The 13441-nt window shown below is 35.9% G+C and overlaps 1 protein-coding gene across 3 annotated transcripts in view; it reads right to left on the bottom strand.

Annotated features, from left to right (window-relative positions):
* The window catches only part of NPAS3 (neuronal PAS domain protein 3), an 805304-nt gene that overhangs the window by 248483 nt on the left and 543380 nt on the right, over positions 1 to 13441 (bottom strand). For all 3 annotated transcript variants that reach the window (XM_058162236.1, XM_058162237.1, XM_058162238.1), the window contains one exon: positions 9231 to 9320. In XM_058162236.1, coding sequence (XP_058018219.1) covers positions 9231 to 9320 — 90 coding nt within the window. The remainder of the gene's footprint in view (positions 1 to 9230; positions 9321 to 13441) is intronic.

Raw genomic sequence — 13441 nt, 5'->3', positions numbered from 1 at the left:
AATTTCTCCAGCAAAATGTTTTGGAGCACAGTGTGGCTGTGCAAAATTATTCAAATCTACTGTAGATGTTGGTGTTCATGCTTTCTGTCATTTGCAGTTGCCGTGTTTCAAAAGTTCTCATGGGAGAAAAGGGAATCCACCTCACCTTTACATAAATACTGTAAGGAATGTAAGGCACAAGAACGAATGGAGACAGATGGCACATTTCTCTATTTAGAAGTCTGTAATATGCTTTGGAGTGTTTCAGCTGAGACTGATAACCTCAAACGGCAGGTATCCTCCCCCCCCCCTTTTAAAAGCAGCGGTAAAGTAGACCACAATGGCTTCAGTAAATCTGTCGGCAGATAATATTCCCTTATTTCATTCATCCATTCATTCATAATTACAAAGCAAAGCAAGAAGCCTTGCCTTTCTGGGGTGGGGGGGGGAAGGGGATGGGAGCGGGGGGAGGAGGGTGCCTTGAACAGTGGTTCGATATCTGGATCGAACAGAGGAACTTTTTTCCCCCTTAGGATCTTGCCTAGAGAAACCTTGACATGCACAAAGTCAGAAGCTAGACAAAGTTGCCCTGGTGAGAACGATAAGGTCACCCGTGGGATTGCTCAGATTATCTCTGTCAAGCACTTGGACAGCATGCAGTCAAATGATGCATCATGCAGTCATTTTCAGGGGGGGAAAAATCAATTTCTTCACCAGGTCGCTATTTGCTTTTCAAAGTGCCCTTGTAGGCCTTCCACCACCAAGCATTTATCAATTTAAATGTTGTAAACTGATAATGCGCTCTGTCCCCTTGTACTGTTTCTGGATCATTTTGATACTTCTATTTTCGCAATTGTCCTGCACCCCATTGTGTTTCTATCTTTTAAAATGAGTTCCTCTTCTCTCTTTTCAATTAAATGTACTTATAAACAAAAACACACCTGGGTTGATTAACGTTTTAATTAATTTTGAATGGTTAAAACAAATCTCCCTCAAAGCTATATGATTATTAATATGTTTGTTTCATATGCAATTATATGATGCTTATTTAGTGTTTTTTTTTTAAATGAGATGAAATCTTTGTGAAACACTATCAATAGTGTGGTGAGGATATATGCAATGAATATTCATTATTCTGGGCAGGGGCATTCAAATTTACTGAGTGGCAGAAAAAAAAGATGGCAGTGTGTTCTTTCTTTTTTTTTCAAAGCTCCCTTTTTTATGTCTTTTAAACTATATACAAAACCATTCTCTTTTTCTCACTAAAAAAATTCTCTATTTTTTTAAAAATGAAATTAAGTTGCAGCACAGGAAAGGAATACAAATATCGACATTTCTTTGAAAATGTATTGTAACCAAACCAAGGTAATAGCCAGATACAAGCTTCAAATACATTTGCATCAAAACCAGGTGGGACATAGTTGTTGAAGCTTGGTTTTCAGAAAAGCAAAGGAATTACATGTCAGTTTGCAAAGCATCCTTAACCTCCAGTGAGTTATTGGCTCTTAGCCAAGTTATCAGGGGAATCTAATTCTTCTTTATTATTCAAATAAACCACATTTGGCACCCTGGTTCCCTTTCAGAATAGCTTTACAAATAGTGTGAGTACTGTCATTTATTTGACCTTGTTCTTCTATGCTGTTGCTCTAATTTTATTTGCCATTCTTCATGACAAATACTCAGGAATCTAACATACACAGCTTGGTTTGTTATTATATGAGCAAAACAAATAAATATACCACTTCAGTTTCACCTGTTTTGTTTTTTAAAATGACCCAACCTAAACAACAACTTACCCTTTATTCCCCTTCACCTCTATTAGCTCTCATTATGTGTGCAGCTGTACTCTTCCCTTTTTAGCAGAATCTTTTTAAGAGGGCAATTTGCAACCTTCTATGTATTCTGGGTTGCCGAAAGCAAGAACAGAAGCATATTTTGAGGTGAGGCATATTTTTAATTTAGAAAAGAGAAAATTCTGATCAGTTACAATTCAATATTTAAAGAACTCATTTTTTAAAAAAAGGTTATTCTAATATTACCTTTTCTGAAAGGCATCAAAGCATTGAACTCTCTTAGTTTCTATGAAATCTATATTATCAGTTTTCTCTTTTCAAGAATGAGTGATCTTGGTAGTCCTTGGATTACTTAATTCATGAATACAATCCAATCTGGCATTTATCCTCTTTATTAAAGGCATTAATATTATGTAATTCCAGTCCACTTTGTTGTCACAAACATCCATATCATCCAAAATCTGAATGAACCAGAACAAAAACTTGGAATTCACATCTGGACTCAACAACATGCCTATGTCTCCTATATCCTCTTTCAGTTCCTTACGTTCTGAGCTATGATGAGAGGTAGGTTTTGGGTCCCATTCAGGCTCCAAATTCAGATTTCCCCTGTGAAATCCTGCCACTTTAGGAGGAAAATTCTGAGCAACCACAATCAACAGGGCTAAAAGATTCCTGGTATATTCCAGATGATCACCAGGGGGCAGAAAAGAGAGAAACCTAACACTGCTGTATAACAACTAAAATGTGTAGATATGACACAGAGATAATAACTGAGAGCATGATTTGATCAAATCTCTTTTGAATAAAATTACTTCCTCTAAGCTTTGTACAACTGTAGTAGAAAACAATCTTAGGGCTTTAAGATACGGCCTGCAAAATATCTGGGCAGCCACTAGATGGAAACAAAGCGAATATTAAAGCATGTATCAGTAAATAAACACATCAACCAAGATATATTATTTATTATCAGTATCATGCACACATGATCAAGCATAAATTACAGAAATGACAACTCTGAGATACTGCTATTATGCAGTTGAGCTTTCTTATGGAGGATTGCCAAAATAGAAAGCTGCTCGCATTTTATAAACAAAACAACACTGGGAGATCTCTAGACCCTAAATGATCAAAAAATAATCAGGACAGAAAGGGACATTAATGTAGATTCAGAATCTTTTTTTAAAAGTAGTTCTTTAACCTTTGAGGTCACTGGTCAGATGTACCATATCAATAACATATTGGAGTATTCATATTTTTTTTAAAAAAATATTTCATGAGCTCTTTCAGTGGGACTAATCTAAACTAACTAAATATGACTGCACGTAAATGGAGATTTTATTGCAACAGCTATTGTGATGGGATGAAAAATATCCCAGAGCTGCTACTGCTCTCTGTGTGTCACAATGTGTTCCACACAGTGGTGGGATTCAGCCAGTTCGCACCTATTCTGGAGAACCGGTTGTTAACTTTTTAAGCAGTTTGGAGAACCGGTTGTTGGAAGAAATCTTATTTTGGTTTTTTCCACTTTACAGGGCTAATTCTGTAAGGAAAACAAGAAGGAAACATTCTGGTGTTGTTTCTAGCCTAAACTTTATTGCCCTGCTTACAGAAACTGCCTCTCTGGTTAACCCTTATTACATTGTAACAGCTAAGGCGAAGCACCTATCAACCTAAGTGACATTGAGTTGGCCATGCCCACATGGTCACATGACCACCAAGCCACGCCTACCCAGCTGGTCATTAGGGCAGAGAACTGGTCGTTAAATTATTTGAATCCCACCACAGATTCCATCCCCAACCCACCCGAAGTTGCACTAAATGCCTTTGTCAAGTTTCTCCTGAGTATAGAAATTGTTAACATGGCTGTTTGACTTTGGGGCAATATATTTTCCCTGCTGATATCACTCTTATAAGTGTGAAAGAGAAACATTCGAAATGTGGACTAATTTACTTTTGCAATACTTGCATTTATGTTTATGTGCCATCCAGCTGTTGTTTCCTCTTAGACTTTATTTATGGTCATCTCTTGCCTTCCACCTTTCCCAGACTTCTCAAGAGACTTAGCTGTTCACATAATGTTCCCAAAATATGAAAATTTGTTCTTTAAGTGAGACTGGTTTGCGAATTGGTCGATTTCTTCTATGATCTATTTATTTTTCTTTTTGGCTCTGGATTTGATTTGTCCTATGATTTATATATTTGTTTTCTTGGCTCCTCGGGAATTTTCAGGTTTTTTCCCAACACCAACACTCAATGTCATCAATGCTCTTTCCAACCTGCTTCTTCAAAGTCTTTTGCTGCATACAGTATCAAAGGGAAAACCATTTCCTGCATTATTCTGATCTTGGTAAGTATAGACACATAATTGATATCTTACCAAGTGCTAATCTGCCACATATTTTTTTTTACTGGTTATTCTTTTATTCTTGACATTAGATCCTAAAAGGAAGATGATCACCACCACTTCTATATCTTTGCTGTTAATTCTAATACTGGTTGCTGTATCTGTTCTCATTAGTTTGGTCTCCCTTATACTTAATCACTTTTTTTTTTGCTCCTTGACTTTCATTACTAGAACTTCTCTAGATTTAAAAATATACTCATCTTCCTCCAATCTTGCCTCCCTCAATATATATTTAGGATATAGGTTTAATAAATAAGAAGAAAATATACAGCCTTGTCTTACTCCTTTGTTAACTTGCCACCAGTCTGTTTCACCTTGTTCTGACTGGATTGTGTCTTCTTGTCAGGTATATAGGTTTCACATAAAGAAAATGAGATGTTTTAGGATTTCCATTTCCCTAAGGCCATTCCACAACTTGACAATCAATCAAAACAATGAAAGAGCTTTCTATAATCAAGAAAGCATATAGTGACTTCATTTTAGAATGATTGGCTTTCTCAGTTATCTAGTGTGCATCGACAATATCATATTTTGTTGCTCAGCTTTTTCTAAAACCAACATGAATATTTGGCAACAGAATCAAGTTAAGAAAAGAACCACTCTGGTCCTCTAGTCAAAGTTTTGGAGTAGAACTGTGGAAACCCAAGATCAAGCCTGCACTCATCCATGGAAATTCTCTGAGTGACTATTTCTTAGCCCAACATATTTCATAGGGTTATTATGGGAATTAAATTAAGGGAGAATCCCATAAAAGGTGCTTTATAATTCTGGAGAAAAGACAGCATATACACTATACACATAGATAGAAAGACGTCACTGAAGCATTACTCTCAAAAAATAAAAACCCAACACTACTGAACAATTAAATTCCTGAAAAACTGTAAAGTTTATGTAAAGATCTGCAACCGCTGCCAGCTAATAGCAGGAACTCAGCAATGTTTATTTTATGGCAATTACAGTATTACGAATTCAAAGCAAGTCCATAGCCCTTTAAAGCTTGTTCCTGGCACTTTTATTAAAAACAAGAATTCAGTAACATAACAGGTCGCTACAATGATCTTCACACTTGGAAAATTTTTTGAGCTTGCGCTGGCACAGTAATTTCTGTTGATGTTCGCTTTCTTCTGCAGTAAATAAAAGTTTTAGAATGCTTAATTTAGTGTGGATTATTGCAATCAGTGTTAGTGATGAATACTGAAAACATCATAGCTGCTGGAAAGGCTATTAGACTGGCAATCTCTGAACTCTGGGGAAAAGGTAGCATGATACTTGGAATAGTTTATAGATTTGTAACTTAAGCATCCATTTATTCTTTTAAATATATTCACTGCTTTTTCTTTTCCAAGATTTTTTTAAAAAGAGGTTTATAGGCAAATATATGAGCTGCTGAGTAACAGTCTCATATAAAATGCAGCTCTCCTAATTTGAAATATACAATGCCTTTGGGATACAAATTACTTAACATACCAGAGATCAAAGACACAATACCTTAGAACTAGAGCTAGAACTGTTGCATCTAAGGATGCAAATTTGGCCATAAGCTTTGATTCCCCTCCCTCCTGAATGATCAGTATCTTTCTCAACTGCTCATTTATATGAAGAATTGTTGCTCACTGTGATCACGTATGTTTCATATTTCCATGACTGTCTCAATGCTTCATAGTCAGCCTAAGTCGCAAGGGGCTATAATACTTTTAAGAGACAAACCAAGCATCCCTTTTCTTCCTTTATTTGCAATCCAAGATGGAGAACAATTCCCCTCCTGACTGACTCCACTGTAGCCTAAACCTCAATAACGTTCCCTCTCTAGCCCTTTCCTGCATCCCACTGACAGGCAATGGTGGCAGGCCACAAAGGGACAGAGTTCTCTTTTCCCAAAGCTTGACTGGTACTTCAGCAGGGAGCAACATCCTGTCCCATTGTTGATTTATCCATTTGGCACACCATATTGTCAAGACTCTGAAGCCACTTCAACCTGGAAAATATGTTAAAGATGAGTAGAAGGGTATTTCTGGGCCCTTGGTACTGGAGAAAGTGGGAAAAGGGAACTTTTATTTTTAAATAATAACCCAAGAAATAGAAAATTGTCTGGAAAGGTTTTCAGCCCAAAGCATCATCTATATTTGTAACCATTATTATGGGCTGTATGATGAATTCTGAAAAACAGGAAAGATGGCACAAGGTCTCCAGATTCTTTCAGAAAAAAACAGGGAAGATGAAGTAAAAGACAGCATTCTTGGAGTCTGGAGGAAACAGTGGGAAGCGATCTCATCAGTTTGCCTTCAATAAATAGCTATTTTATGATCTGATACTAGGTAACTATTTTGTGATTGGACACATACGGATAGGAAACCAACTTGTCAAAATACCCAGAATGTCAAAGATCTGTAAAAGATGTGTACACAATTCTGCAAGTCATTCCAAAGAAAATGATAATGAACCTACCACTAATGCTCAAGCTGCAAAGAACAGGACATGAACGATAGGGATATAGTATGAAGAAAAACCTTTCATGAACAAAAATACAGCTCCCAAATCTTACCTAGCTAATTCTGCTGGTCGTTTTGCCACGAGGAAACAGACAAGAAACTTCAATATATTGTATAGAGATTAAATAATGCCCCTCTTCAACTCCTGTGCCAATCTCTGTTTTGGCAGGCTCTGCACTTCCTCTCTCAAAAAATGGAGAGAACAGTACAGCTCTTCCCCAGGGCATCAAAAGGGCTATGCATCTGTCCACTGCATCAAAGTGTTCTCAGTGGGATCAAAGCTGCTCTGAATGGATTTGCACTGCAACAACAGCGAAAATAATCACATCGGGGATCTTGAGCAATATTTCCTTACATTTTTAAAAAGCAGCCAACTTATCCTGAACTCAGTATGATGCCCCCTTTCTTTTCCAACCAAAGGCTGGCCCCTTGAAACAGAATATTTGACCTCAGGAAGCAGATTTTACTCATTTTATTGGCAATTACACCGTCCTATTTTTAATCATATGTTTTTCAGCAAAGCACTAACTAAAAAAGAGAAAGGTGTTCCCTATTGTTTGGCCAGATGCTACAGTCAACCGACTATTGTAAGCAGAAAAGCAATAACCTGCCCCAGAGTCTAGGTTCTGGTTTATGGGAGCTGAAATTGTAGGCAGCTGGAGGGTCCTAATCTGTGGAAAGATGGGTCTGCCTATAGTTCAAAAAAGTTTGAGTAATGGGGCTGTAGCTCACTACAGGAGTATGCTTTCAGCAAGGAGGATGCGGAGAGGGTTAAAGCCAACTTTTTTTTCTTGAACAGATGATATTTCAGATGGTGACACTATTCCAGATGCATCAATTTCCTTGAAAATCGAATCCATATATGTGCATATGCTGTGCTGGCAGGAGGACTGCCTAAAATGGCCCCAGCCCAAGAGCTAATATTCTTTTGGCCAGAATAATGCAATTATTATTTTCCTAGCTATCAGTCTAAGCATACAGAGCCATCTGTTATGCAAAGCAAACATACACATCTCAATTACAGAAAATGCAGTTGCCTTGACAGAATTTGGATTACACCACTAACCAGGGCTGTAAAATTTGTTTTCAGATAGTGTATAATGGATACCTTTCAGGAGTTTCCTAATTAGTATTTACCTGTTTAAACTGATTAACCATCCTTCTTTTCCCTGCTTTGTTAAAAAATTTTGGACACCGCATAAAACAGATTAATATGTAATATGATGAACCCAAGACAATAATAAACAATAATGTATTCTGTGTTTTTTTAAAAAAACTCCATTAAGAAATGGAGTTTATCATGTGTGATTTACCAGTAACAAATTATGAAACATTTGAAACGGATACCCAAACCAATCAAAGCAGGAATTACATCCTATTACCTAACTAAGATCAGAGTGAGATATAAAAATACCATATTGAATTTGTTCTTAATTCTCTCCCCATTTTCACACACACACACACACACACACACACACACACACACACACACACACACACACACAATTAATGTAAACAAATATAACCAATGGACATTTCATAAATAATACTCTGCACTGGTATTTAATTATTTTAAGTCCTGGGTATTTTTCTTTTACGCAAGTTATTGTAATTCTTGTTATTAGGTTTTTATCCTGACTTTCTTCTAGATATTCATACTTGCCTAGCCAGCACTGCTTTCTTCACTTATTCATATAATTCTTAATTGATTATTTCAGTTAAACATTTTCTACTTAATTTAGGACAACCAATTAAATCATAATGTTTGCAATCCAAGGACTGTCTTTAATAATTACAGCGATGCAAGCAAAACATCCAATACGGCTCTTCATTCTAAGCAAAAAAAGATGTAATGTTATCATAGTTGAGTTCTTCAAGTGTAATTCAATTATAGGCACAGTAACCTATTTTGTAATCATCATGGGAAAAAAGCCTCCAAGGCTTCCCAAATGTTTCAGGATAACTTTGATTCCACGGTTACTGACTGCTCAGTTTACTGTAATAAATAAAAAACAATTCTTCCTCTTCATACAATCTTAGACTTTAAAATGAAATGATACAAAAGAACAATTACACTGCACTGTTTCATGAAACTCTTCTCTAAAAGAGCAGACTGTGTCCTTCTTGAAATCCTCCCTGTAAGTCTTTTTAATGGTTTCTTTCAGCATTTTCTGATTCCAAGAGACTCCCTGCCATTGTGTCAGCTCCCAGGATAACGTCGGGTTCTCCATAAACATCCAGTAATAGGGCACAAGGGAAGTACTATGTCTCTGTCCCTTTCCTAACAGCTATGGAGGTTTAAAGTTCAAAACAACTGAGAAAAGAAACTTCATTTGTTCTCAATAAATTAGTAATGATTTTTATGGGAGAAAAGGGTTTTTCAAGTTCCTACTTTTTCTTTTTCCACTGGAACATTCTTTATCAACTTATACCTTCTAGGATGTGTAAAACCAAGCCATTAAATTATAAATTCAACCTGATGTGAAAATTTCCAGAACGTCTTACCATTTTGAAAAGGGTGAACCTTAAAATGGAATGTGCATCATTAAATGTTCTACTTACTTGGGAGAGGCCAAGATAAATGGAGACCGTTTCCGAAATGTACAAAAACTTTCCCTCTTGGTTTAGTGCAAATACAAATCCATCCAGTGACTGCAAAGAAAAAGAAAAGAGTTGAAAAAGTGAGACATTACGTACAATGAAATATATACAAACAGATAAAACGTAACTGTCATAAACAATGGATTTTCCTTACAGACATTAACACATTAAAATGCATAAAACATTATTTGTACTTAGAAGAGAAATGACAAGATGTTCCTTTCAAGAAAAACAGAGAAGAAAGAAATGATTGTGAATAGTAGTAATTTGAAAATTAACAAGGAATTATGATCCTGTCTTTATTCACAAGCATGCCCACACATTTACTGTTTTATTTAAACACAACCAAAACTAATCAACACATTTCTGTCAGATAGGTTCACATTTGAAAACACAGTGATCCTGAAAATGTAATCTTTTCAGTATAAATGTGTAGATTTAAATTGTATTCTGACAGGTAGTGGGGCTTTAGATATAGTTGCAAGAATAATTTATGACAGAACATTGATGCTGGTATATAAACATTTATGAAAGCCATGTGAAACTTGCATCAATTAATAAACCATCTTATTTCAAACTGACACAATACTATTGTATATAAGACACTGTTTGTGGGACTGGAATAAATATTCATCCTGTGGTTGCAAATATAGAAATTTAGACTGTGTCTTATGGGGAAGTGAATGCTTTAAGATGGCTATGCTGAATTTCAGCTGTTTACTACACAACTACATTTCTCCTCTTCTATGTATTGCCATTACACAGGCTCTATGGCTGCTTTTAAATTCCTGATACCTGGAAAAATTGGTGTTGGTGGGGGAGACGGGGACTATTGCCAGATATAAACTAAAAAGAAAAATCTGGCTATCTGCAGTTTTACATTTCAAATTCTCTCAAATTGTGTCACTGCAATAGGTGGAAAGAAAAACAGCTGTTCTAGATACTAAATGTATTTATTTAGGAATACATACTATGCATTACAAAAAATATTGAGCTCTTTTTAATAAGAAAAATAAGAAAATGGCTATCCCCTGATTTTTTTTAAAATAAAAAAATTGTAAGGATGAGTAACAGAAACTCTGGACTAGCTGCTGTGTTATATCCGGTGGTGTAAGAATTTTTAGAGCTGACGTTTGGGAGGGTTTGAGTGAGACATGAAATCAAGAGGTAGAAAGAATAGTGAGAAAGAAATTTAAATAGCCCTACCTTAATTTGCTTTAGTCTAAGATGAGACAGAGAGAACTTAGACAAAATTCTGTTCATGACTAAAGATTTTGTTACTATACCCTACAGCCGTGATGGCGAACCTATGGCATGCATGCCACTGAACCATATTTGTGGGCATGCGAGCTCAAAAGCAGGCTTCCAGCCCTACCGGAAGTCAGCAAATGGGCAATTTCCAGCTTCTGGAGGAGAGTGGGGAAGGCTGTTTTTGCCCTTCCCAGGCTCCTAGAAAGGAGCCTGGGGAAAGCGGAAAACGGGCCTATGGGGCCCACTGTGCCATTGTATGCCAAAAGCGGGGGGAATGTGGGAAGCATGAGAGGCGCATAGAATTATGGATATGGGCACGCACGTGTGCAACTCCCCCCACTTTCGGCACGCGATGGCAAAAAGGTTAGCCATCACTGCCCTACAGCAATAAATCCTTCCAGTGTCTATTTCCTGCCTGGCCTATCCCGGAGGGTTCAGAATTGGCCAACTCTATCATCATTTGTCAATTGCTGGGTGATTAGTGGTAGATCGAAGAATCATAACCCTTTAGATCAATGAATGTGCATGTGGTTTATCTGTCAACCTTCCTAAACTTGGTATCTTCTGGATGTAGTCTTAAACCTCCACAATTTTGAACCCACATAGTCTTGTAAATCTTGAAGGTGCTCCCTCGTATTTCTTCCCCTCCCACTCTAAACTGATCCAACAGAGCCAACAGCATAACAATTGGACTGGGGCACATGTAGTAAGGGGGCTTCCATTAAGTTCTGACACATGACCCTGTCAGCATTTCACATTCCAATTTTACTTCACATCAGGTGCTTGCGAAACTGTATTTCTCAGGAGCTTAAATGTATGGGACACTGTTCCGATTCATGCCACAATAGACATTGTGAGAATTCCGGAACCCTGGTAACTTCAGTTCTTGGGATTTGGCAATCAGGATTCTGAATGAACTGCCATTGTCAGCTCTCCAAGTAAACCAGACAGGAAAGATGATAAAATGAACTTATTCTACTTTATTAAGTCTACATTAACAGAGTCTTGCAAGTCTGAAAGTACAAACTTCTCATTGCCATTTTTAATTGCTTGATCCATTAGGGCAGCTCCTTCCTAATTTTTTTTTCTCTGACAGTTAAGGCAACCCTGCCTCTTTTATCTGATTATTTTCCAGGCAGCATCTTTTCCCCTCTTTCTCCAAGATCACCCACACATTCCAGTACGCTTGTTAAACCAGTATAGGGAAGTGTTCACAACTGGACCATATCAAAAGTGCTACTGGTTTAAAATTTTAAGATAACTGGAACAGATAGAGAATAAAAATAAAGATAAAAACGACTCTTATGTTACAAATGGGAATTAATGGCAGACTGTTAAGATTTCATTTTAATGAACCTTTCCTTTTGTCTTTCCACAACAGTCTTCCACATTCCAGTATACATAAATGAACCTCCTAAAAACACAAGCTAATTCATTTATTTAAACATAAAGGAATTCTTAAATTCAGTAGGGGGAATATGAAAACAGCTTTAGTTGTTCATGGAGAATGAGTCAGTTATGAGAAAACAAGCACTAAAGTTAATGTATTAAAGAAGGATCTTCAATTTATATTTATGAATTAATAAAAATGTAAATCTGCATAGATTTTAGTCAAACACAAGAATTTATACAAGCAAGTAGTTTATCTAAAAATTATCATAATTTATTTTCAGATGATTAGCACAAAAACCTTGAACACTGACATCAATTACTTGGGAGCAATTTCAAGTAACAAACTTTAAAGCTGATCCAAACAAGAACATATTCAGGCATTTTTATATTTAAGAAACAACATATAAACTATTACTATGGAGAAGCTTCAGCATGTTATCTGTATCTATTATATATCTATGCCATTAGAATCTATACAGAAATAGGATGAACTACAATTTAAAGTTCAATCCTCAATCATATATATTCTGAGCTATTGTAATCTAAAACTCCTCCAAGTTTCACCTCTTTCACCTCTAAATAGGCAAGAAAAACAACATTCTCAAGGAGGATAATAGATACATAAAGTGATGATTCAAAAAATACACTGATAATCTTTCTTTGCTTTTAAGAAAACATGTCACTGAAAATATCAGGCTGGGAATTTAAACTCAGAGAATATGCAGCAATGGCAAAATTAATAGTATATATTCAAAACAGAAGAGTAACTAAATTTAAGCAAGAAAGGTTTCCATACGTACTACATGTTACAGAGCAAAGGCAAATAAAAGTATCTAAACTATGGTTTTTAAGGAAGGGCAAAAAAAAAAGCTGACTAAAGAACAGAAATCAGAGACACACAAAAACATTTAAATGTCTATAAAAATTTAATTTATTCAGAGTAAAAGAAAGGAGAAGTTATAATTTATATAATATTATATATTGTATTATATACATAATGCTCTAGCAGTTTTTTCTTTTTCTTTTTTGTATTTGTAAGTCATAGATAGTGGAGATTTCGGCAGTTAGCTCAGATATTTAAACTCTTACTTACATTGTCAAAACAATTTAATGTAGTTAAATGAAACATAGTACTTTTTTATTGTTACTAATCAAAAGTACACTGAGCACTAACTATACAATCTTGATAATTCCTTGTCCATGTATAAATAACAAATCAGTATGTAGATTCTTGTGGCACATGTATGCACTGCCAATGATACAAAGCAAGTGTAAATGAACCACCAATAGATGGGCCACCATTACATTTTTTGTTACTTTGTGTAGCACCCTCAACATTAGAGAAAGAAAATAATAATTTATTAAATTTATTTGCTGCCTGATTCTGACCAATTGTAAAACAATTCATTAAAAAGAAAAAAAATCTAACATCTGTGTGGCATATACAAGGTTGGATGCTTCTGGTTTTGAGTCACAACACTCTTGTATACTATAAACTTAGTACATTTCTACTCTAGTGATAATAATCC

Source organism: Ahaetulla prasina, chromosome 1, assembly GCF_028640845.1.
Source record: "Ahaetulla prasina isolate Xishuangbanna chromosome 1, ASM2864084v1, whole genome shotgun sequence".
NCBI lineage: Eukaryota > Metazoa > Chordata > Lepidosauria > Squamata > Colubridae > Ahaetulla > Ahaetulla prasina.
This window is presented reverse-complemented; position numbering and strand designations above follow the sequence as displayed.